This window comes from Dothidotthia symphoricarpi (assembly GCF_010015815.1).
Source record: "Dothidotthia symphoricarpi CBS 119687 unplaced genomic scaffold P153scaffold_17, whole genome shotgun sequence".
Classification (NCBI taxonomy): domain Eukaryota; kingdom Fungi; phylum Ascomycota; class Dothideomycetes; order Pleosporales; family Dothidotthiaceae; genus Dothidotthia; species Dothidotthia symphoricarpi.
This window is the reverse complement of record NW_022985024.1, coordinates 685,627-710,954: the sequence shown is the minus strand read 5'-3', so window position 1 is coordinate 710,954 and position 25,328 is coordinate 685,627. Positions and strand designations below refer to the sequence as shown.

Sequence of the window (25,328 nt, the reverse complement as noted above, 5' to 3'; positions counted from 1 at the left end):
TCACACTTATACCGTTCATCGAAACGACAACTACACAGTGGTGTGTAGATGATGAGCCGTTGTTGCATTCTGACAGCTCAGCTAGATGACTTGCAGCTGTACCGACACTGTTCAACCTAGGGCAACCCTTACACTTCCACCACATCTTCCAGTCCCCACCCCTGGAGGACCATGCAGGCGTGCCACACACCCTTGGAAATCCGACAAAACATGCGTCTGTTGACAATGACAGGATGCAGTGCTCTAGCCCATGACATGCAGCTCGCTAGCTGGATCTGACGTTTGTGTTGTCCGTGCCAGCAATCGTTGCGGATGGGCTTCACGGATGATCATCTAACGTTTTGTTCCGAGGGTCTTACGACTGTCCGGCTCTGTTTGTTCGCAGAGCAAGATGCAAATCCTATATATCTCACTTATCTCGAAGTTACTGATTTACTCTTTTTCATTACCTTGTCTCGCATTTCGATACGAGTCATACCATCGACAGTATACATATTACGCTCAGGTCATGGTAAGACCTTTTGTACTACCTGGTCACTGTGGCTATGCCTGAGTGGCCAGGTCTTTTTCTTCCTGCATAACCCCTGTCTAGACCATTATGTTGACTATCCCTGGGGAACGAGATTATTGGAGAAGCACGAAAAAGTCCAGCCCCGTCAGCCCGATACTTGACTGTAGTATAGATGAACTCGGCCTTCTATTCATGTCTTCGTCTTATAGTTCATTGGTATTGCCAATCCACCTTTCTAGGTTTCCTGCCTAGAGCTTCACTCTCCCGCCTTGTGGTTTCTTGCAAGGCATATGATGTTTATTCAGTAATCCCTTCATCGGTTATTTGGACTTTCCGGTTGATTTGAACTATCCTGACTCCTTCAATTCCCTGCAGCTCTGCTTCACTGGGCTCAGCGCTCTTAGTGTACCGCATGTACCTGCATACAAGATCCCCCTCGCAGCTACATCGTAGCCGCCACGCAGAGTGCTGACTCGCGAAGCCTTAGGCTGTATATCATTCGTTCGGCCAGCATATCAGTCGCTCCTTTTCAAGATGCGCAACTTCTTCCTTCTTTTGGTCATGGCTGGTATCACCATTGCGCAGAACAACAGTACTGTTCTCGCGTTGAGTCAACGAACTAAGCCTGCGCCATCTCCATCGCCCACATCGGAAGATAATCCGTATGAGATCCAAGGAGGGGGAGGAAAAGACAAGACCTGCCACACTGTCATTACCAAGCCCACCGAAACCATCACATCTACGTGCTACGAGACGATATACAAATCTTTGACAACTACGTTGACGTTGTGGAAAACGACAGTAAACAGACTCCAGTGTCCTTTGAGTAGTGAGCACGAATGCTGATAACCGCAGAACGACATCAGGACCGTCACTAATGTTCAAAATTCTACCATCGTAGAGAAAACCACACAAACAAAGGTATGGCGTCGAGCTACGCCGTCCGTTGTAGACGATGCTGATTGCTGAAGACTCATACTGACACTGTTGTCTCGACGTCAGTATCAACGTCAACAACCACGACTGAAGTCAAAATACCTGTCACCTTCAACGTAACCCAAACCACAGTATGTATGAAGGTTGATCCAAACTCGGTCATGTCGTATGCTCACAAGTGACCAGACCTCTGCTTTCACACAAACTTTGACATCAGTTTCGACGACCACTGAGGAAGTGAAAATCCCTGTCACTTTGAACATAACTCAGACAACGGTATGGAATTTGCGTTCTTCTTCCTTTGTTCAAGTAACATACTCACTACGATTAGACATCTACGACAACAGAGAAAACCGAAGTCCCTGGTCCAACCATCACATTCAACACCACGGTGACTCAACTTCTTGGGGTCCCTGTCACGATCAACAACACTATTACATCGCTGGTAGAAGTTCCGGGGCCAACTGTCACGTTGAGTACCACAATAACTCATCCGATCGAAATCCCAGGGCCAACTATCACTTTGAACAATACCATAACTCAACCAGTCGAAGTTCCAGGACCTACTATCACCTTGAACAATACCGTTACTGTGCCACTCGAAGTTCCGGGGCCTACGGTCACCTTTGACGAAACGATCACTCGGTCCGTCGAAGTTCCAGGATCGACTGTCACCATCAACAACACGGTAACGGAGTCGATCGAAGTACTAGGACCCACAGTTACGCTCAACAACACCATCACAGAGTACACAACTTCCGTAAGTTCTCCATACATTATCTGTATGCATTCGCTAATATTCCAGACCTACACTTTGACTGCCATTTCTGTAAGTCTCATCTTCAGATTTCATTCACCTACCTCCTAGATTCTCTCATTCCTTTGGTACATTGCTGATATGTATTCCAGCTTGTTCCCACCACTGAAGTAAGTACACTCCATACAACTGACGTCAGTACCTTCCGTACGACGGACGTGAGCACCTTCCGTACGACGGACGTGAGCACCTTGCGTACAACAGACTGGAGTACATATACGAGTACTTACATCACAACCACAACATACAATGTAAGCTGGGCGTTGGGCCGAACGCTATGTGAGAGTTATACTGAATAATCTAGGTTTCTTACACGGAATATATCACGGAATTTATCCCAGTCACAATAACTCGTAAGTTGATCGCCGTGAGACCGACAGCAAGGCAGCTAATGCTGAATAGTGCCTGCTTCGACCATTACGTCTTGGAGCACATCAATTGTTGAGGTTGTACGAACAACTGTTTCCACAGAAACGCTATTAGTGACGCGGACACTCCAAACGCCAGGCCCTACCGCGACCATCGAGATTCCAGGACCTACTCAGACGTTCGAACGGACGGAAACCTTTGACCGAACACGTACCCTCGAGCGTACACAAACACTCGAACGCACGCAAACAATTGAACGAACCCAAACCTTCGAGGAGACACAAACACTTGAGCGTACACAAACCCTCGAACGGACCCTCACTCTGACGATCGACCAGACGGTCACCTCGACGTCTCTGAGCATAGCCACGCAAATATCCACAATAGTTTTGCCCCCTCAGACAGTTGCTACGACCATAACAGCACCCGGATCAACTCAGGTAATAACAACACAGATGCCCCCAGTAACGAATGTGGTTACTCGAACTTCCTGGTCGACGCTGCCTCAAGTTACTGCAACCTCTATCAGCATTGCCCCCCCACAAACTATTGTGTCGACTTTGACGTTGTCGCCCAGCACTATCTTCTCGACCATCAGCCTCCCGGGTGTGACTTCCATCATAACCACACAATTGCCAGCTAGTACCGTGATTTCAACAGTCGTATCATCTGGAAGTACAGAGACAACAACAATTCAATTTCCAGCAAGCACAATATTTTCTACCATCAGTCTACCCGGCACTACTCAAGTTATCACCACACAATTGCCAGTCAGTACTGTGCTCTCAACAATCACGATTCCTGGGGGTGTTCAAACCATAACTACCCAACTGCCGGCTAGTACTGTCTCCACGACGTTGCTATCGACCATCACACTGCCGGGAGAGCTGGTCGCTAGCACGTTGACTCTTCCGCCTTTGACACAAATCATCACATCTCAAATTCCAGCTAGTACCATACTTTCAACAATCCTCTCCACAGCATTGTTGACCGTTACGGAAATTGTTCCTACGACTATCTTCCGAACGATAATTTCAGGCCCAAGCTCAGCGGTATCCTCAAGTTCGAGTTCAGCAGCAACGTCGAGTCTTGTTTTGAGTTCAGAAATATCATTAAATCCAAGTTCGACTGCAATTCCAAGCTTGAGTCCTACAATAACTCCAAGCCCCAGTGTAACCCCCACCGCGGTAATTTCCTGCACATCAAACTGCCAGATTGATGTAACAGCCACGGAATTGGCCTATCCCGGTATCGTGGTCGTTACTACAGAGTTTTTGCCTGTTGTGACTTTGGATGTATTTACGGATACAGCTGGGAATACTGTCAGAACCTCACTTTACACCGAGACACTGCCGCCTCCCGAACAGACATTAACCTGGGAATTTGAAGGCGTTACATTGACCTACCCGACTATTTACGCTGCGTATGCGACTTTCAGTCATATATCCGTTGAGCCAATTGGGTCTGTATGTGTCAGCGAAACACGCACTCTGACATTACCATCGCCGACGAGCTACACGCGCCTGATTGTTCCTGAAGCCGATATTCCCAATACTTCGCTGGTTCCCCCTACTGTAGTCGCGTACCTCAACAGTCTGCCCACTGTTCTGGCGCAGCTTGGTCAACCGATCGGTCCGAGTGCTTGTGACCCTATCGTCCCAACCAGAGTATCATCGAGCACTTTATCACTTGGTAGCGTTACGTCTGTCTTGACGACAATGGATATTGGAGCCACCAAGACCCGCAGGCTCCCAGTTCCTGTCGGATCTCTTGTCAATCCCACACTCACTGAGGTGACTGAGAATCCTGCTCCCACATCTACAAAAGTACCCCAGCCGCCACCGGCGTCGAGTGCACCACCACCTCCACCTCCATCCTCAAGCGTTAATCTCGCTCCTCCTCCTAGCGCAGCCCCAGGACCCAGCAGCGAGACCTCTGTCCAAACGAGTATCCCCGTACCTCCTCCTACGAGTGATGCGATTGATTCTAGTTCCGCAGCTCCACCCTCGCCTCCTGTTCCCTCTGTGCCCTCGCCATCTTCCGTGACATCTCCTCTTCCAGGTAGTTCCCAGGAGGTCAGCACGTCCGAGATTAGGACATCGCAGATCAGCGGCTCCCAAGTTGGCACATCTGAGCTCAGCACCTCCGATAATGGAGCACTGTCCTCCACTACACCTCTTCTGCCACAATCCTCGCGATCCACGCCAACGAGAGTAACAGAGACCTTGGATGGCACATCTATAATTCCCCAATCGCTATCGAGGTCGAGCATTAGGTCGAGCGCATCCGAGTTCGCCGGTGCCGCGGCGCTTCCAACAGGGAGTTTTGGGGGCTGGCTGCTCGGTGCGGCGGGCGTTGGCTTCGGTCTGTTATGATAGATTCTTTTTTGTATGAATAGCCTTTGTCTTGAGGTTTATGCGATGATAATTGCATTGATGTATGCATGTGTAATGTGTTGATCGGTCAATGGTCGTTTTTGACGTGATTGTTCGATCGCACTGTCTCTTGTGACGTTGTAGGCATCCACATGCGAATCTAGTCCTACCTGTCATTTACTCTTGTGCCTGTTACGCAGTGTCTCTGCAAATTGTGTTTGGGTTTAAACTCAATGTTGAGACGAGCGTGTAAACTCGACGTCAAGACAAGCTCTTTGCGGCCCGAATGGCATATTGTCAAATAACGGTGACAACATGCCTCAGATACCACCAGAAAGACCGAGACGAAAACAATGTTGAGAGTTATGGATGTGTCGCCCAACTGTTTCCGAATCACTTCTTTGTACAAGGATCAATGTGAGATGTGGGGACGTCGAAAGATGTGAATAGCAGTAGGAGCAAGTCAAACTGTATTGTGTTGTCGCGTAAATTACCACTCTTTATGAAACTCTCATGAAAGGTGAGGGAATGGTCGTTGGCCTCGACAGCATAACAGGGCCATGCGTTGTGAACCCTGACTCGTGTGACAGCCCAGTTTATGTTCGAAGGGTGACCTTGTCGTACGTCGATCATCTTCGATCCCGCATTAAGCGCACATCGTTGTCCCCGGTTAAAGCCCTCGCCTAAGGTCCCACCTGATCTTCAGCTATGGTTGTTCTGTTCTGTAAGGGTGTATTGGCGTTCTGAAGGAAATCCCAACGGGTGGTCCAACTCGGAAAGCGGTGTGCTTGCAGTATCCGCGGTCCTAGAACACAGCCTATCATAATGCCTACAGAAAAGTCGATGATGCGCAACGGAGGGTGGGGCTTGCTCACGTTGCTCTAACGCAGCAGAGCCTCGTAGCGAGTTGATAGGTACCGGTAAAGCCTGCCTTCCGAAGCTTCGATCAGCTCATGTGTAACAAATCTTAACAGGTGCCAAAGCTTGCATGGAGAATTGAACTTCCATGTAACACTTTTAACATGTTTCCATCGGACGTATTCTCCAATCTGCACTGGCTGCCCCGCGGCGAAAGGCTAGTCCATCTCACAACAGACATTTTCATCTAGCAGTAGTAAGAACCAAGGTGTGAGGCATATGTTCGTCTTCTTGTGTAGCAATGTCTTGGTCCTGAGCGCATGACCACTGGGCAGCAAGGCTTTCGGAACGGCGGGAGAGCGCCACGCCATCACAGACCAGGGATACGTGAGTATAGCGAATCAGATAGCATGTCGGAACGAAAGAGGCGTTAAAAAGAAGATGGACGGCGTCATAGTGACTACGGAGACGTGTCCAGCGGCAAGGGATACGTAGTGTTTCCACTAGCCACAGACTAGCCACAGCTTATTGAGAGGAGCTTGCCGATAAACCTTGCTCGTCGCAAGGCTCTGCAGCAGGTAGGCGAATGCAGTGTAGAGATGTCAAATGAGATCAGATCGCAGTGAGAACACCACTAGAGGCGTTTGGAGAAGACAGTATTTCGAGCGTCCCCATCACGTTGTGTCAGCGAGGTCCCAAACGTGCATGACGCACAAGAATCAAGAATCCCAGCCGATGATCACCAACCTCAGGCGTTGGGCATCCAGCGGGAAACCGAAACCTCTTTTCGGCATAACTAGTCCTACGTTGGTGAAGGCGACCATAAACGGGCGAGCAGAGGCGCATCATTAGGGCAATCGATCGATGGTGCGAATCATCGTTTTGCCCGGTTCGCAAGGTCAAAGCAAGCAAGACAAACGGGGTCTAGATTTTCGCGGGCGACGCGGAGATGACGTAGGGTGCAACTTCCTACTTTACTGAGCCCCTCATGCCACGGCAACTACCTCCCACCACAACTAATAAAGCCCGTCTGCCCTCCCTCGCCTCACCCGCATCAACCAAATACCCAAACATTGCGCAATCATTGTTCTATCCAAGCGTCTGTTTATTTGATACCCCTCCTTGATACCCACAGACGCAAACACAGCGTCTGACGACATTACATCATGGTCTCTTCAACAGCAGTCAACCGTACGTGCCCCTCATATGGAACTTTGAGTGATCACTACTAACATTTACAGGACCGGTGGACCTGAAGCAAAAGGAGGCCGATGTCAACAACAAGCTCCAGCTGTTCGGCATCTTCCAAGGTATGTGCACACACGATGATGTATCTCAATCTTCGTGCTCCGTGTGGCATGTCAACAAGTGTTAACTGTAGTCCAGCGTTCTCAAACGGCAAGGTCCCATCTAACAAGCAGATTGACATTGCGCTCAACACCGCCATTTCACACAAGGCTCTTGGTACGCCATCAAAGAAGCTCTCTAGCGAGGGCCAGACCCTTGTCCATGACCTGAGGAGAGTCATCGAGCAGGCCAAGATCTTGCTGTTGACTAAGAACGAGGGCAATCTCCTCCAGGACTTCATCTGGCAAGCCGAACAGATCAGTGGTGGCAACGCTTCTCTACCCAACGCACCTGTCGACAAGGATTCGGCTCGTCGTGAGGGCAATGAGGCGCTCCAAGGGTTCCGTACCTTGGGTACGCTCATCCTCTCCAACGGTCAATTCCGGAAACTCCTCTCGGATGCTTCGGTCCTATTGCGAGATATCGCTGGCGATGCCGCGCAGAACACAGCCAACAAGGTCAAGCCCTCGGAAGACCGACTCAACCGCTTGGACGAGCCCGCTGAGGACAACACCTGGCATGATGTCCCCAGCAGGGGTGATCTCCGAGACAGGGCGAAGCAAAATCTGCCCAACATCGGAAAGCAGGATATGAAGAGGGCTGCCGGCGACGTCAACCAGGCTGCGTCGGGCTCTCGTGATCCTCGTGATACAGCGGAGCGTGCGGGCCATGAGGGACGAACCGGCGATTCCACTGGTATGGATGCTCGCTCAGGCGCCCACGAGGCTAAGCAAAAGCTCCGAGAGAACATCCCGGAAGAAAACAAGGAGCAAGCTCGTGCTCGCAAGGACCAGCTGAGCAACTACCTGGGTAAGAAGATGCCCGAAGAGCGCCGTGATCAGACCATCTGGCGTCTCAAGAAGATGGTTGTCGAGATCCAGGGACACCAGGACTACCAACAAGCTATCGAGACTCTCCTTACTCTCGCCGAGAAGTATGCCAACCACGGCAAGAACGTTGGCCAACAGGGCATGGGATCCGTTCAAGGTGCGCATCAGGACGATTCGCTCCGAATCGCTGAAGCTGATCTGAAGGTATGTGACAGGATTCTATTCCGAAAATGAACATTGGCTGACAAACATCAAGACCTTGTTGGAGCGATTTGCCAACAGCACCTCGTTCGATGACCTCATTGAGTCCATCGGCGACATCTACAAGGCTGCTGACCGGGATCCCGAGCTCAGGCGCTGGTTCACGCGCCTAGATTCTTTCATTCGCAGGTCTCTCCAGCGACAAGGCTTCATCTTGGAGGATCAGTGGAATGAAGAGTGGAGCAGTATTTATGACGAGGGCCACAACCTGCTTCGCGGCCGCTACCGTGGTCTCACTGACCGCGTTACCGACGAGTTCCAGTACATTGGCGAGCAATTCGACGCAGATGAGCAGAACACTGCTTTCGCCAACTCCGTCAACAAGCTCTTCGCCGATCTTGGTCAAGATGAGAACGGCCAGACCACCTTCAAGCCCCACCTCTTGAAGGATGTCACCGAAGTCATTCTTCCAGGGTTCTTCGAGAGCGTTCAGTACATCCCTATCCCACGTATTGAGTACAGCGACAACATGGTCGACGCTATTGTTGAGAACCTTGTCATTGAGGGTGACAACCTTACTCCCAACTCCATCGAGTTTGGCTCGGACAACTTCTGGCGCTGGGGCCGCAAGACAGTTTCAAGCACGAGCAAGAACAAGATGATGCTCTCTGTGTCTGGTGTGCAGATGGACCTGAGGGATGTCTCGTACTATGTCAAGCGTAAGCAGGGTTTCCCCTCCATCACTGATATGGGTGTCATGGACATCTTTATGGGTGGTTCCGGATTCAGCTTCAAGGTTGAGATGGAGACTGCCGACAGGGCTCGTGAAAACCACGCACAGACCCACTTCTTCAAGGTCACCAAGGTTGATACCGATGTCAGCAATCTGTCCGTCAAGATCAAGAAGAGCAACCACAAGCTCCTCTTCAGCATGTTCAAGCCCTTGCTCCTCAAGGTTATGCGCCCCGTCATCCAGCGCGTATTGGAGAAGCAGATTAAGGACTCCGTCAACCAGCTTGATGGTATGCTTTACGACGTCAAGGTTGAGGCCGATCGCGCTGAGGCTGAGGCCAAGCGTAACCCTGACCCTCAGAACCTCCAAAACATGTACCAGCGATACGCTTCTGCTGTCCAGAAGCGCGTCATGCAGGGCAAGCAGAAGAAGGAGCAGATGAAGGAGAAGACCAAGGATACCCAGGTCAATGTGGCCATGACCCAACACGACTCCATGTTCAAGAACATCTCGCTGCCTGGTGGCATCTCTACCAAGGCTACCGAGTACAAGGAGCTCGCGGCGAAGGGTGATAAGTGGGAGAGCCCCATCTTCTCCATCGGCTCGGGCAGGGAATCGTCAAGTTTGCCCAAGCTTGCTCACGTCTCTCGCAAGCCCCACGGACGCGCTGGAGGCTACGGTCCCCGTCCTGATCAGCAAGGCTCTTCCGGCGTTGGAAACAACCAGTATGACAACACCAGCCGTGGTCAGTACGATGATACCAGCCGTGGCCAGTACGACGATACTAGCCGTGGGCAATATGATGGCACCAGCCAAGGCTACGGTTCCCACCCTAGCGAACTCAGCGGTACCAACCAAGGCCTCGGTGGAATCGGTAGCACTGGCCAGGGTCTTGGTGGATCTGGTCTCCCTGGCACTCATCACTCTGGCCAGGGCCTCACTGGCCAAGGTCTTGACGGTCAGGGTTACGGCGGACAGGGTGTTACTGGTCATGATTACGCTGGTCAGGGACTTACCGGCCAAGGATACGGCCAAGGCCAGGGTCTTACCGGTCAGGGACTCACTGGTCAGGGACATGCTGGACAGGGTCTTGCTGGTCAGATGGACCACGCATTCAACCCTAACACCCCCGGCGGCATTGGCGGTACCACTGGTTCCACTGGCCTTCCTGGCGCTACTGGCACTTCTCCTACTCAGGGCACAGGGCACTACAACACTGCATTTGGCGACCAGAACCCGGTATTCCAAGGCCGTGTCTAGATTCTCTCCGACTGTGATTTTGGGAAGGAAGATGGCGGATCATGATTACGACTTTTCTTCATTGCTTCATATCTCTTGAACCTGGATGATACCACGACTGCGCGTGACGCATAAAGACACGGTAAAGAGTTTTCTTTTTTTTTTAGCGGGTAATGGGACTGTAATGCGGAGGATTTGGGCGGACGGGTGATGGTTGTCAATTGATGGCACTACCGCTCAGTCAAATACAAAAGAATGTTCATTAGTATTGTTTTTGATAACTTGCACTGTGATGTTTTCGTGTTCAACGTGAATAGATATGCTAGGAACCTTACAATAAGTTCGGAATATGGGAATTCAAGTTTGAAGACGATGTTGATGCTTCGAAACTGCATAGGTACTGAGATGTGTGTTGTTTATTGGCTATGTGATGTGATGTAGTTAGATACATGCACATCTTACCCTTTTTTTAACCACGACAAAGGTTTTCCAAGAATAAACCAAATTTTCCTGTTTTTCATGTACATAGCAACAAGATAAGAAATGCGGCATGAACTTTTTTTTATGGTATGTCTAATCACAATATGCTTGTTTGCGTATGGGTGGAATGTAATGTGGTGTTGTGAGCTGGAGACTGGAGACTGAGGGGAGCGTCGGTGTTTGTTAGTGGCAGGAGGGTTGATTAGACGAAATTGTTTGTTTTAAGACAAGCAGCAAAGTGCTTGCGAGGAAGTCGAGTACCACAAGTGGTTGTACAAAGATACACGTCTATGAACGAAAAGGATAAACCTCCCTACATTCTCACTTCTTCTCCTGCGCCCGCTCTTGCTGCACCTGCTGCATCTCCAGCTCACCCGCCCTCTTCCGAAACCCCTCGATCCGATCATCAATCATAGCAATCTCCGCCTCGACCTTAAGAACCTTCTCCTGCATCATCCTAACATACTCCTCATCGCTAAGCACGCTCATAGGACTCCACTTGCTCTTCGCAAACCTATGCACAAGCGTCTCCCTCGGCCTATCCTCACCCCGTTCCTTCATCTGCGCCTGCTGCTCCAAACCACGCGAGTTCCTCATATCGAGAAAATTATACCCGTGCTGGCCCGCCCAGCCATACAGTGTGAACATGATAGTCCCCGGGATGACGTTGCGCGGGCCGCGGAACAGGAAGCCGAGGTTGAAGCCTGTGAGTGCGCCGGAGATGGTGGAGGCGCGCACTTTGTCTGAGGGCGAGGGGTGTAGGTCTGAGCGGGTGAGGAGCGGGGCGCCGCGCGTCGAGTACCACCAGTTTTGCAGGCCGGTGCGGTTTAGGAGGGCGGTGCGGATCCCCCAGAAGGTGCTGCCGATTGCGAACCATTGTGCGCCGGAGACGATGGCGAAGAGGGCGGGGGTTTGGGTGCGGAGGGTGCCGTAGAAGGCGCCGTATGCGGTGCCGGGGATGGCTGGGGGAAGTTAGATGGGATGGTGTGATTGTTCAGGTGATGTTTTGTGGAGAGGAGATGAAAGCATGGGAATGGGGTTTGAGGAGATCAATCATCCTCACAGCCATAGGCTTGGGGTCGGTTGCATCTTCTTGAAATTGATGCATCGGATATGACACGTGCTATGGCTTGGCAGTGTGGTTGGGAGTTGTCTCGAGAATGGCTGACTAATAACAAAAAATAGATAAATGAAAGTGCAAGAAAAGAGACAGAAATTTGAGAGACCAAGACATGTAAATGGTGAGTAGTGAGACTGAGTACGTACCGGAGACTCCTCCAATCACGGCTGCCTCCTGTGCTACATTGAGAGGATAGGTGACCTGGTCAGGGTCATGTTTGCTCGTCATGGCTGTTTCATGAATGCAGTCGTCGACAGCATCAATGCTGTGCTGTTCTGTGCTGTGCTGACGTCGAAGGCGCGGGACGTTTGATGCTACTGCTAGCGCGGAAAGAAATGATGTCGACGACCGCACGGGCCCCGCGCGCACTTGCATTATTTCTCGGGAAACTGGTGGACCGCAGACGCACCAACGACACCCCCACAATCAACCACACACGCACACTCGAAGGCAGACACAGTCTTCGCTACCCCTCCAACAACACACCGCGCGGACTCTCGACTGCGCGCTGCCCCTAGACCGCAATCATGGGTATGCAGCCTTCCTCCGGGGCGGACAGCGCAGACGTCGCCCGCTAGGCGGCGTTTTTGCCCCGCTCTGTACAGCGTCAAAATTGAGGGCTCGCCTGCTAACACACTGCCCGCAGCGCCCAAGAAGAAGGGCCAGACACTGTCGCTGGGAGAGTTCCTGGGCGACCAAGGTATGCGCCACCCGTCGTGGCTCGCGCGCGCACGAGACTGACGGCCGGTAGCTCTGGGATCATGGGCCGACGAGATGGAGGACATGCCAATGCCTGGTAAGACACGCCCCCCGCACCACGCACGCCGCCGCGAGCACTGACCCGCGCCGGTGGACGTGGACCCCGACATGGCGTGTGCTGACCATGTCCCAGCTGGCGGTAGTTCTTCTGCGTATGGCCGCGACCGACCAACGTTCGGCTCCGGCGGCGGTGCTGGAGGATTTGGCGGCGCCGACCGCGGCAGCTATGGTGCGTCTCTCCCGCCCGCCCTCCTCTGCATAGGCTGACATGGCGTCCCAGCCGACCGTGGGTTTGCTACGCGCGAAGAGCTGCCCCTCCCCTCCAAGCCCCCCTACACGGCCCATCTGGGCAACCTGTCCTTCGACGCCACAGAGGGCGACGTGAACGACTTCTTCGCCGACTGCGAGGTCACCAACGTGCGCATCGTCGAGGACAAGCTGGACCGCAAGCCCAAGGGCTTCGGCTACGTCGAGTTTGGCAGCGTCGACGGCCTGAAGAAGGCTCTCGCCCTGTCTGGCACGCAGTTCCAGGGCAGAAATGTCCGCGTCAGCGTCGCCGAGCCCCGTACGTAAAGCACCATTCGCTGTCACAACGCACGCTGACCATGCCACAGCCAAGGACCGCCCCGAGCAACGCGACATCTCCGACTGGACCCGAAAGGGACCTCTCCCCGACCTCCCCGGCCAGCGTCGCCCGGCGGAACGCAGTGCTGGTGGTGGCTTCAGCCGTGGCTTCGACGCAGGAGCATCGGATGCCGGCAGCGACCGTGGTGAACGCCGTCGCGCACCCGCCTTTGAAAGGGAGGGAGGAGGCACGCGCGATTTTGGCAACTGGGAGCGCAGGGGCCCTCTATCCCCCTCTGCTGCCCCTCCATCCGGTGGCGAGTCATTGAAAGAAGGCGGCAGGCAACCCAGCTTTGCCGGAGGAGCCCGTGAGCGTAGGCCAGATGCCGCCTGGGGCGAGCCTCGCGCAGCCGACGACCCGCGTGGGCCGCGTCGCGAGTTCCAGCCACAGGCCGAGAAGGCACAGTTCAACAGAGAGCCCACTGCTCCCGAGCTTGACAACCAGTGGCGATCCAAGATGCGCGCCGATGCCGCCTCTCCTACCTCGACACCTGACGCGAGCGTCCCCTCCTCGCCCGCCCCTCCCCAGTCCTCTGCGCCTGCTTCGCGTCCCAGGCTAAACCTTGCGAAGCGAACAGTCTCCGAAGCACAGCCAAACGCAGAAGCAGCCTCTTCTGATAAGCCAAATCCGTTTGGCGCGGCACGCCCCATCGACACTGCTACCCGCGAGAAAGAGATTGAAGAGAAGAGGCAGCTCGCAGTGCGCGAGAAGAAGGAGGCAGACGACAAGGCCCGCGCGGAAAAGAGGGCAAAGGAAGCAGCAGAGAAGCCCGCACCCAAGGAGGAGGAAAAGCCTGCCCCAGCCACCGAGGCTAAGGAGGACGTTGTCGAAGAGAAAGAGGCTGAAGAAGAGGCCCCGCCCAACGGCGAGGACGAGGATGTTGACGGCGAGATCGTCGAAGACAAGGCCGTCAAGCCGCAGGAGATCGTTCGCGATCCTCCCAAACCCGCAGGAGGGTCATGGAGAAAGAAGTCCGACACCCCTGCTTCGCCGCCAGCTGGTACCACAACCGAGACTCTTGACGAGGACGGCTGGAGTACCGTCACCAAGCCCGTCAAGAGCACCAAGAACACGCGCCGTGGAGGAGCCCCAGCTCGCGCCATTGCGTCGTAGTGTGAAAGCGTCCATCTTCGCTATCCTCGACCTTCTGGCTCTTTTGTTTCATTTTAGCGTTCTGGGATGATCGCAACGCCCCGCACATGTTCCGGCGTGGTGGAGTAGTCTTCTTGGGGCTTTCGTGTCTGTTCTGTTCCTGAACAGTCGTGTCGATCACGACAGCACTCTTCTGCCAGTCCTTCCGCTCACACGAGAATCGATGGGCTGCCTCCCGAATCTGAGCTCGCCTGTTTCCTCTTTGCCGCCTCTGTTCATCAAAAGTTATGAGTTCCTTTTTGCAGTATCATCTCGTTCTGCATGCATGGGCCTCGGAAAATATTGGGCTTGCCATCTTCTCGAATATCTCCTCTTTACGAGTGTTGCTCGAATACTGAGACTTTGTCACGATCACGAGCGCGAGTTCGGAACTAATGACGACCATGAAGGTTCCTTATACATAGACGACATGAGTGCTCGGACATGTATGTATGTAGTTGCAAGCTAGAATGTCAAAATGGGTTATCCACTCCAAGAGTATATGCTTTGGTGTGTTTGTGCTTGACTGGGAGTGTTTGGTTTGGTTTTCATGCTTCACCTTTATGGCTGGAGGTTACTAATAGGTAATAGATGTAGCTTGAAGCGTGCAAAGTGGTATCCCTGCTATTTGACATTTGCCCGTGTTCGACAACCAGGGCCTGATCACCATGAACCCTGCTCATTCGCCCCCCATACGTCAGCTCTCGTCCGACCTTGAGATCTTGTTTAAACCACGAAGCACCTGCCTTTCTCCTCCATTCGCAAATCGTCCACTTTTCCCCATATCGTCCTTGACACGTTGATTAGCCAATTATATATTACGCGTTGAAGCTTTATTTTACAGCCATCGCAGCTCTTCTCACTCTCACAAACGCTTGGAAACAGCTCATGGACAGTCAGTCTAGACTTGACTTGACCATCACGCACGCAAGATAAAACACGATGGTGTCGAAACCGCAGTCCCCAGGTCCGAATTCGACTTCGACTCCAACCCCAGCAGCAGCAGCAGCTGCTGCCCCCAAACAATCCAACCCAAAAAAGCAAACCCCGTCGACGCAGTCACAACAACCCATACGCACAAAACCAAGCACGGAGAAACCACAACCCGCGAAACCTCTGCCCCAGACTACTTCCTCAACACCCACACCCACACCCACATCCACAGCCGACAAGCCCCGCCGAAAGCCCAGAAAACTCACAGTCCCGTCGACAGCAACGCCGCCAGCAGCATCTACATCCACACCCACGCCCACACCCTCCGCGGCAGCCACACCCGCCGCAGCCGACGACCTCGAAGCGCTAAAATCGCGCGTCCGCGGCCTCGAAGCAAAAGTCGAAGAGCTGATAAAACACGGCACCGCAGCGACAGGAGCAGGTGGTGTATCGCGGTCCCCGCGCCGCAGAGGAAAACCGCGAAAAGCGTCTTCCACGGCAACGACACTGCCCACGCTCGCGAGCACGCGGCAGGAAAGCGATGTCAGTGAGAAGAAAGACCACCAAGAAGAAGAAGCAGACGAGGAGCTACAACGCCTCGAAGGCGAACTCGCAGGCGCGCGCCGCGAATTAGCTCTCTTCGACCCCCCCGCCGCCAGCAGAAGGGGAAATAGACGCCGCCACCATCCGCGCGGGGACGTCGCACCCGGGGACGACGACGCAGAAGAAGACGTAGAAGACATCCCCCGCCCCTCCCCCAACCCCAGCACAGCCGAACAGAACAGAAGCGTCACCCTCTCGGGCAGCTACCGCATCCCCCTCCCCTCCAGCGTCAGCATGTCCGACGTCGCTACGATTCAAAGCGGGGTTAGTGCTGCGCAGAGCGTGGCGAGGCGCGTGTTGGAGCAACGGCGTGCTGCTGCGGCGGCGGGGGGGGAGATCGATGGTGGGGAGGGGGCGGGGAGGAAAGGGTGGGGGGATTGGATTGGGGGGTATAGTGTTGCGATTTCGAGGGCGGTGAGGAGTGTGGAGTGCGAGGCGGGGGTTGAGAGTGTAGGGGGGAATGGGGGAGGGGGAGGGGCGAGGAAGAAGAGGCCGGGGAATAAGACGAGACTTAGTGGGGAGCAGGTGCAGGGGCTTATGAGTTAGCTGGCGTGTTATCTTTGAGGATATGGTTTTCTGGGACGGTGGTGGTGTATTTTACTTTGTTGTAGCATGTATGTATTTATCTTGATTGGAAGGGGAAGTCACTCTTGTTGGTGTGTAACGCATATCTGACGTACTCGGGCTTACCTACGTCCTTCTACCTGCTCATCACGCTTGAATACGAGCATGACCATCCTCGATCGGCGCAGCGGCTTCTCCAGCTGCAGCAGCCACTCCCCCATCATTCTCCGCCACCACATCACCACCCACCTCAAGCCCCCTAGCCACACTCCCAGAACTAGACCCCCCACTCCTACTCCCACCTCCCGACCCTTCACTTCCCTCAAACCTATCCGCATACGCCCTCCCAGCCCTCACCCCAAACACCGCCCTCCCCACCAGCCCACCCATCCTCCTCTCGGGCCTCTGCTGCCTCCACGCCCTGACCGAAACCGGCGGCCCCCTCCCGCCCGCAAGCCAAAACAGCGCTGGGGGGAGAGTATCTCTATCATGCAGCGTTGACGGCGATCCCGCACCACCGCGGAGATGCGGGGACGCAGCAGGAGCATGCTCGGCCGTGACTTCGGGTTCGACAAACGCAACATCAGGCACGCAAAGAACAGGTTCAGGATCAGACGAAGATCGTGGTGCGTCCCCAAGCGGCGGCGGACACGTCTGCCGCGATATATGCGCCGGCAGCCGCGCGATGCCACACGCGCGCTGACGTGCTCGGGCAACCCGTGCTGGCGATACGATGCGTGGCGGGGGCAGCTCGGCGTCGCTGTCGGTCTCGCTGTCGTGGCCGCAGGGGCCGCGGCAGGTGAGGATCCAGCGCTTGAGTTTGAAACTGAAGGGGATGGGGGTGGGGGTGGGTTCGGGGTCTCCGCTGCCGCCGCGGAGGGTAGGGGGTGCGTTGAGTGGGGGTGAGGTGTTTGCGGCTGGAGAGCGTGTTGTGTATGTGTTACCGCTTTCTGGATCGAAGGTGAAGGATTCAGATCGGCCACTCCGCACTTCTTCATCATCATCAAAAGCGACGAATAGTCTGTCCGCTTCGACTCGCCCCACCAACACCGACGGAGGTTTCAACAGCGAGGGAGAATGCGAGCGGGGGCGACGATCAGGAGAACGTCGAAACGGCACAGGCGAGGAGCCGCGACCATAATACACTGTTTCCGCAAAGTCATGGCGTTGCCGGCTAGGATTCACTACACGTCTTGTTCTTTCGACCTTGTTCCGCAGTGGGCTCGGGGAGCCTTCACGCAGGGCGGCTAGATGCGAGTCTACCTCTCGCTTGTGGACGAAGGGGTGGTCCTTTGCATGTGGTAAGCCATGGATGTGATGGAGTTTAGGGGCTGTGGGGTTTCTCACTCTTGGAAGGGGTTCCTCTGCACTGTTTGACTCGCGTGAGATACGGCTGTTACTCGTTGAATGATCAGGTGTACTCGATGTAGACGGTCTGGCTGCTGCATCATGCACAGGGTCCCTCATGCGTAAGTATTCCTCCTCGACATGACTTCCCCGGCGAGAACCCTGCCCACTATCCACCACAGAAGCGGACACCGCCAATCCAACAACCGGCTCCCGCATATTCTCCCGCACCCTCAACGCGCCTCCCCGCACAATACCAGGAGGAAGCGCCGCCCTCCTCGGCGGATTCCCAATCCTCTTCGCCGCGATATGCGGCGGAACAATCCTGGGGCACTCTTCAACCGGCGACGCACTCTCCACACGCGCAGAGCTCCCCTCAGCAGCCGAGCCCCTACTGCTCCTATTCCGCGTCCGTCGAAAAGCGAAAGAGAGATGCGAAAACGCACCTCCAGTTGTACACTCAGTGCACGATTCACTCGCAGTAGATGGCCTTATCTTGGGCGGTCGCATGCCGCAGAAGTCGCATCTGTGTTTTTCGAAGGTGGGGAAGGAGTGGTATGTCATTGGATCGTAGGGGCAGCCGTGGGCGAGCATGCTTGGGGTTGAGAGTATTGGGATTCCGAGGTCTGGGGCGGGGGGGAATGGGGGTAGGGGGGCGTATGGCCTGTTCTTCCAAAAGTCCCGGCTGTGTGTGGCTCTTTTGCTGGTAGGTTCTCGACGTGGATTTGGTGCGGTGGCAGGGCGGTTTGGGGGGTTTTGCTTGGGTGTAGATTTGGGAAGGGGGATGCTTGATATAATAGAAGATACGCTTGAGGAGACACGTTGTAACAGTGTTTGTGGCCGATGGGGTGTTGATTGTGACGCCGGTTGTGATGATGGTGCCGGTTCTTGAATTTCTGGCAAAGGATGCTTGTGTTTGTCTTTCTTTAGAGGAGCCATGATGAAGAGCGTAGAATTCACCGGTGAGACGATTGCGCAGAGAATGATTTGACCAGAAGATGACCCCACGGATATGCATACACCGTGCAAAAAAGCTGTACGCTGTATGTATTGGAAGTTGTGCGCTGTAGAGATCTGAATCTGGATTTCAGATAGGGTTTTATACTCCACGGGTTGCGTATACAAGACGAACGATGAACACGACGTGGTGAACAGATGGCCTGAAATACGAACGCCTATCTGGGGAATCTTAACACCAAACGGCAACATGAGAGGCAATGGTGAAGATAAGGCCTGACAAAATACGCCATGTGTGAAAATTATGTGAACGTATATCGTGGAGAGCGGACCATCATGGATAACCGCCGTGGCCCAAACGAAGCTGTGGGTAGGCTTCGTGGCTGCTGGCCTGCTTTCGCGAACTTTGTGACTGTAGACAGACGTTGTTAAAAGACAACAGTGTGAAGTAGACGTTAAAACGGACTAGACGCCGTGTAAGTCTGCGTGCTCTCATACTGAATGGTGTCTTCCAAATAAGCAAACTCGTGTTTTGCACCTTGTCGCCAAATGTGCGCAAAGCTTGTTAGCACAGAGTACCACTGTGAAGTCCGAGAGAATATCGTGTAGAATTCCAGGTATTCGATCTTACCTGTGGACCTCCCGCGGATTCAGCATAGCTCGTGAAGTTTGCCAAACAGCGGTGATCGTGTGCCTGAGGTGGTACTAGCCATCTGCTGCACGGCTTACTCAGGTTTTCGTCGCACTCCTTTGTGGCCCTCATAGACGTAAGTGTCCACGTTAGTGACCTATGCGCTGGTTTCAGGAGCAAGGACATTGCCAAGTGAAGACAGCCTGAAGATCGACACAGCGTAACTTGAAAGGTAAACACCGCAAGAGAAGTGGCGATGTAAGAATACGTTCTCCCATCTTCCCCCAACCCACCTCAAAGCGTCTTCTCCTTCTTCAAATCATTAATCACCATATACCTCGCCATACCAATCCACCCCCACCGAAACCACCTCATCTGACTCTCATGCGCACTCGTCATAGCCTTCTGCGCAGTCCTATACCCCAACGGCGAGCTGACAAAAAGCAGAGGCGTAGGAAAGTCACCCATCGCCTTCTTGCTCAGAATAGCGCCTACAATCGTCGCCGGCGCATCCAGTAAATGCACGTACTTCCGCAATATCGACGTCGTAGTCAGCGTGTAAAGTTTGACCGGACATTCCCAGCCGCTATGCCGGTGCATAAGCGCTTTGAGAAACGAGTGCGCGCCGTGGTAGAGCGATTTGTGGTTGGGATGCGAGGAGATGCCGTGGGCGTCGAAGGTCAGGATTGCGTCGATGGTCGCGAGGGGGGCTTCTTTGGCGGATACGGAGGCCATTTTGGGGGCGAAGGCCGAGGTTAGGAGGTTGGAGATTAGGCGTGGGTGCCATGTTACTGTCATGGAGTCGGGGAAGTTCCTGGGCGGATTAGCGGAGGGGATGGATCGGCTGGGTGGGGGATTGGTACTTGTCTTCTATGATGAGGATATCGTCTTTGCTGCCGATGCCGAGCTGTAGACCGCTTTTTATCAGCTCTTTCTTGCGGGTCTCGCCTAGACCGTCAGCGTCGCCTGGAGTGCTTGTTATTAGTTACTATATCGATTGACAGTAGGATATGACGTACCGCTGCTTAGACATAGGATTTTGATGTGATTCCCAAGTTCTGGACGCGTCAAAGCGAGCAAAGTCGGCGCAAAGAACATGGCCTCGTCATCTGGATGGGCTATGAGCAGCAAGATGCGCTTGTTCTGTAGTGTGGGGAAGGATGCGCTCAGGGTGCTGGTATAGAGCCAGAACCCGAGGAAGACGAGGGGCGCAGAGGCCCAAACAATCCAGTTCATCGCGAGAAACCCGAGAGAGAGAAATCGGCAGCTACAGATTCATACCAAGCGTGTAGTACTGGTGAGGAGTCGTGGTTGCGCTCGGGGAGCTCCAGGCCCCTGCGTCATCCAGGGTCCACGCTCACGACCTCCGCAGAGCCGCACAACATTTCCAACACCGCTCCCTCCATCCACTCATCCATCCACCCGGCACACCTCCAGCCCTCCCACCCCACCATGGCAGTCGGCAACCGCAAAGAGCGGCGCGCCCAAGCCTCCAAACCCGCCATCCAACCCACCACCGAGCTCTCCGAAGAATCCGTAAACATCCTTCTCCAGCACCCCGACCGCTCAGGCCCCAAAGGCAAAACGCTCTTCGAGCTCGCCGAAGAACGCCAGCGCGAACTCGACGCGCAGAACGGACGAGTCCGTCCCCCCACCGTCAGCGACACGGCTACAACAACAGCCACCGACGCGGCAGACGTCGTATCCATAGGCCCGCTCGGCGACGCAATACTGTACTCTATATCCATGGCTGCGCTGCACTTCACCCTCGATGTCATCGTGTACAACCAGTACCGCGAGGCGCTGGTGTGGAATGAGATCGTGTCCCGTGCGGGCACGGCTTGGCCCATATTCGGCTTGTTGGTGTATCTGATGCATGTGGATTTGTCGTATAAGTTTCCTGTGTTGAGGAACGTGGGGTTTTTGGCGGGGAGTGTGGTGGCGGGGTGTTATTTGGTGTTTTCGGGGAACCAGAATGGGTATTTTTATGTTATGAAGGCTGCGCCGCCGCTGGGCGTGCTGTGGATTTGGAGTGTGGTGGAGATGGAATTGCCGTATGCGGTTGCTAGTATGGCGGTTGTGTGCGGGTATGTGTGGTGGAATGGGTTTCAGGTGTTTTAGAGGTATGGCGGGAATACTATAAAGTGGAACAGATATCGTACACGACCCTGCTCTGCTCATTCTCACGCTCGTGTGATTTTCACATCTGCCTTGCCATCCACAAGATCAACAACCCACCCACCTCTCTCCGTCTTCGCGCCAGCAACAGTAAACCCAGCTGTATCCGACCCCACCTTCTTCAACCAAAGAACAGCCGAAGAAGCCTTCAACGCGCCCTCCGTAACGCTATCAACAACGCTCAACGTAACACTCTGCGCCGACTTATCAAAATCCACCTTCTGCAGTGCCCCCGCACTGATCTCCATCTTCAGCCCCAACTGCGCAATGAAGACCCTCTTCCTCACCGCATCCCTAGGCGCAACAACAATCGCAGTAGCGCTCGATTTCTCCACGTCACCACCAAACGCCACGTCGCCATACCGCGCATCGCTGACCACGTACACAGTCTGCCCAAGACTCATGCCTAGGAAACCCTGCCCGTAGTCTCCCGAATATGCATCCCACTTCAACAGCTCGGGGTACGAATGGAAGGCGGCAGAGGCAAAGCCCTGTTGATCGATATTCGTGAGCGGTGCCGTGTTTCCCGCGAATCCCACACGGAGGGTGTAGAGATTGTTAGCAGGATCTGATTCGTACGAGTCGAGCAGCGGTAGCGAGTTCAGGCCCGATCCGTAGTGATGGATCTGCCTCTCTACTTGCTGGAGCTTCGCGCCGTAGACGAAATCCCAGTAACGTCTGGCATTGCCGTTCCAGCCCCAGTGCGCAACGGTCGGCATGTATGCCAAGATGCTGTTTAGTGTTTTGGAGGGTGTGTTGGGGAGGTTGAAGTACCTAAACACACCGCCGTCAGTAAGTGACAAATTTCGAGGGAGAACAATGAAGGGAATCGTACTTGGTCCAGAAAAACACTCCTTCCTGCCCCGTGCTGTCCCACGCCATTTCGCTGCCAAACGGAATCGGTTGCGTCTCCCAGAGCTCCGCACGGTATCGCATGGTAGTTTCCATGGCCGAGACTTCGGCCGCCATACCCTCTCTCTTCAAGTCCTCCAGCAGCTCACCGAGCACCCACTCGCCCATCAGCCCAACAAGGCCATAATCGCAGTTCGCCGATTCATCAGCGAGACAGTACTGCGTGGTGTTGAACGCGCGACCCAAGTACCAAGACCAATCGGCTCGAAGTTTCTGATCCGGGTAATTCCTGGCGACTCGGTACATGGACCAGTACGTTGCGACAGGATGGACGTAGTTGTAGGCGCGACGCGTCGTGTAAGCTCTTTCGCGGTTCCACGAAGTCCAAGATCCCCAGTCAAACGCTGGATTGTACGTGTAATTGACGGCGCCGGGCTCGTAGAAGAAGGCACTGGCTACAACGCCGAATGTGCCGTTCTGTTGCAGTGTTCCAACTATTGTGTCGTGTACGAAATCGTCCAGAGCAGCTACTTCTCTTGCAACAGGCTGGGCAAACTGTTTCATCGCCGTGGCTAGGTAGGCGCCGGTACCGCCCTCGTCGCTGAGCCCGGCAATCCAGACGCGAGGATCTTGGTCAACGATAGCGTTCACTTCGCGATCATAAGTCATGATTGACGGCGCACGATTGAAAGGATCTTCAGTGTTGTTATAGTATGCGGCAGTTGTGAAGAAATGACCGAGATCAGCCAACGCTGAGGGCGCAGACTTTGTGATGAAATAATGCACGGTTTGGGTTTTACCGTCCTGGTATGATATCGTCACGCGGGTTCTTCCCCATGCTGAGCCGGCTGGTGTCAACGTGTACGGACCACCAGACGACGACGGTGCCGATATGGTAAAGGCACCTCCAGCGTCCACGGTCTCAACAGGCGACGAGTAGTTCAGATACAACCGTGCTGTTGAGTCAGATGGCACCACATATCCCGGTATGCCTACTGCAAGCGGAGTTCCAGTCCGCACTACAGTATCTTCAATCCGCTGAATGTCTTCAGCCAGCGAAAAACGGAGACCGACAGAGTACACTTCTCCCGGTTGCAGAATTTTCGATGTCGGTGTGTTCCAAGGTTTGCTGCTCTTCCACTCGTTTTGTGCCCACGCAAGGCTGTGCACCTGCCATTCGTAGTTTCCCTCAAATGTCTGTGACTGGTATCCAAAGTTTCCGTTTGGCTCGCTGAGAAATCTCCACGCCTCGAATCGAGTCGATCCTAGTGGTGTGACAACCAAGGCGTTTCCAGTGCCTTGCAAGTGCGAGACTCGCACGTAGCCTGCGTCAAGGCCAATGTATGGGTCGGCAAGCGAGCACCTATCTTGAGTCTGCTCTGCGGTCCGGTCGGAAAAGATGTTGTTGATGCTGATTGGGAGTCCGAGACTTCCCAATTCGATATTCGAGTTCGCCGTGTTCGTAATGTTGATACGCATAGCAAGATCATCTTCATAGTGTACCCATTCCCTAGTGACTTTCAGTGGCAGCCTACGAGGAAGGGTAGGCGCCAGGTCGGCACCAGCGATGACATTTGCCCCAAGCTCACTCAGCGCTGTGACTGGACTCCTAGAGCTGGCAGAATCGACGCTCGTCCATCTACCGTTGGAAGTCCGATACCGAAACGTGACATCGCCGAGATGGTGCGCGCCGTTGAAGGCAAGTCGAGACAGGAGGTCGAAGGGTAGGAAATTGAAGTCTGTTCGACTGGAGTTCAACGAAGCAAGCGTCTGAGACGAACGAACGATGTTGCCTTTGAGGCTCCCGGCTTCGAAGGTGGTGTACCCATTGCTGAGCCCAAGATTGTCCTGGCCATTGACAATTGCCAGAGTAGTGACAAGAACTGACAGTATTTTGTTGCGTATGAACATTGCGATTGAAGTGAAAGAGAGGACTGTCCTACAACATAATCGAGACACTTGCTAGCCGACTCTTCTACCAACTGTCATCCTTTTATGAATTGACTCGATCATTTCCTACTTCTGCTTCGGCGAGCGGGGTTTTCTCGCCCGGCATTTACATGATGATCGCCATATGTAAAGAGGGGTTGTGGGTTAGCGAATATCCTGACATCTCCAGCGGTTCCTGATCCCATGTCATTCTCCACGAATGGCGCCGCTGAAACTAGTGCTGGGGATGAAACTGCATGCTCGGGTAGGAAGGTAGCTGGGGCCAATCGTCAAAAGCAGCATCTTCGTAATTACCTTTGTATACATATAAGTGGGCTCAACAACACTTAATCTGTTTATTTCCTGCGTGGTATGATCGTTGACTTCCATCTTTCTTGAGAACTACAATACGTTTATGTAATTGGTAAAGCGGACGAGAGAACGGCTCTTCGCCGTATCGCGGTAATACTCGAAGCACTCGCATCGCACTTCTATGCAAAGTATTCCAATCAAAATTCAGATTGCCGGCTGACGGCATGACCGCGCTTATTGAATCGGAGTATGATCGCTGAAAAATTAAGCATCGGGGATCCCCTGCCTGCATTAGAGGGCGCAGCACAGCAAGAACCATGCATGCGCCCGCCGGCCTGTGAGGGAATCTTGCATGCCGTATCGATACGAGAATCGATGAGGTTGTTGGTGATGGTGTTGGTGCGTCAACACATTCTCAGCTCCAACATCGCGGAAAGGTTGTTTTAAGGCGCCAAGCCGCTTACCGTCGCCAATGAGGCAGGCACGGCAGGCTGCCGCAGTGACATTTCCGGCTAGGACGAGATCTAGCTTCAGCGCCTTTGGACCATATGGTTTAGCTAGATAGATGAGGGTATCTCTCATCGTCTATTGGATTACAACGAGTCGGGCGGTGACCGCGTTCAGCTGGTGGCCCTTCCAGCCTCGTATGGCGTCGTTCCGTCGCGATTCAGCATGTCTCCTTCTTTGCTGA

General features: G+C 53.8%; 8 protein-coding genes across 8 annotated transcripts; 4 read left to right on the top strand and 4 right to left on the bottom strand.

Moving 5' to 3' along the window:
* The first annotated feature begins 6,984 nt into the window (after positions 1-6,984).
* P153DRAFT_369245 (uncharacterized protein) lies at positions 6,985-10,481 on the top strand. Its single transcript, XM_033668714.1, has 4 exons — positions 6,985-7,057; positions 7,108-7,176; positions 7,253-8,247; positions 8,300-10,481. The coding sequence occupies exons 1-4, from the start codon at positions 7,033-7,035 to the stop codon at positions 10,235-10,237; spliced, it is 3,027 nt and encodes a 1,008-aa protein (XP_033520945.1). The 5' UTR covers positions 6,985-7,032; the 3' UTR covers positions 10,238-10,481.
* Positions 10,482-10,916: 435 nt separating this feature from the next.
* P153DRAFT_369243 (uncharacterized protein) lies at positions 10,917-12,093 on the bottom strand. Its single transcript, XM_033668713.1, has 2 exons — positions 11,963-12,093; positions 10,917-11,658 (listed from the first exon to the last, which is right to left on the bottom strand). Exons 1-2 carry the CDS (start codon positions 12,042-12,044, stop codon positions 11,018-11,020), a joined length of 723 nt encoding a protein of 240 aa, XP_033520944.1. The 5' UTR covers positions 12,045-12,093; the 3' UTR covers positions 10,917-11,017.
* Positions 12,094-12,509: 416 nt separating this feature from the next.
* On the top strand, positions 12,510-14,414 carry P153DRAFT_79752 (uncharacterized protein). Its single transcript, XM_033673412.1, has 3 exons — positions 12,510-12,804; positions 12,856-13,140; positions 13,190-14,414. The coding sequence occupies exons 1-3, from the start codon at positions 12,684-12,686 to the stop codon at positions 14,311-14,313; spliced, it is 1,530 nt and encodes a 509-aa protein (XP_033520943.1). The 5' UTR covers positions 12,510-12,683; the 3' UTR covers positions 14,314-14,414.
* A 611-nt stretch (positions 14,415-15,025) lies between these two features.
* Positions 15,026-16,493, top strand: P153DRAFT_79680 (uncharacterized protein). Its single transcript, XM_033673411.1, has 2 exons — positions 15,026-16,191; positions 16,337-16,493. The coding sequence occupies exons 1-2, from the start codon at positions 15,274-15,276 to the stop codon at positions 16,406-16,408; spliced, it is 990 nt and encodes a 329-aa protein (XP_033520942.1). The 5' UTR covers positions 15,026-15,273; the 3' UTR covers positions 16,409-16,493.
* Positions 16,272-19,324, bottom strand: P153DRAFT_79673 (uncharacterized protein). The gene has a single exon (XM_033673410.1). It carries the CDS (start codon positions 18,985-18,987, stop codon positions 16,579-16,581), a length of 2,409 nt encoding a protein of 802 aa, XP_033520941.1. The 5' UTR covers positions 18,988-19,324; the 3' UTR covers positions 16,272-16,578.
* Positions 19,324-20,720, bottom strand: P153DRAFT_79664 (phosphatidylinositol glycan class L). Its single transcript, XM_033673409.1, has 3 exons — positions 20,386-20,720; positions 20,230-20,332; positions 19,324-20,180 (listed from the first exon to the last, which is right to left on the bottom strand). Exons 1-3 carry the CDS (start codon positions 20,600-20,602, stop codon positions 19,661-19,663), a joined length of 840 nt encoding a protein of 279 aa, XP_033520940.1. The 5' UTR covers positions 20,603-20,720; the 3' UTR covers positions 19,324-19,660.
* Positions 20,721-20,818: 98 nt separating this feature from the next.
* P153DRAFT_297801 (uncharacterized protein) lies at positions 20,819-21,487 on the top strand (the record flags this gene model as incomplete). Its single annotated transcript, XM_033664177.1, has 1 exon — positions 20,819-21,487. One exon carries the CDS (start codon positions 20,819-20,821, stop codon positions 21,485-21,487), a length of 669 nt encoding a protein of 222 aa, XP_033520939.1.
* A 62-nt stretch (positions 21,488-21,549) lies between these two features.
* On the bottom strand, positions 21,550-24,307 carry P153DRAFT_297807 (uncharacterized protein; the record flags this gene model as incomplete). Its single annotated transcript, XM_033664178.1, has 2 exons — positions 21,550-22,318; positions 22,380-24,307. 2 exons carry the CDS (start codon positions 24,305-24,307, stop codon positions 21,550-21,552), a joined length of 2,697 nt encoding a protein of 898 aa, XP_033520938.1.
* Between the last annotated feature and the right edge of the window lie 1,021 nt (positions 24,308-25,328).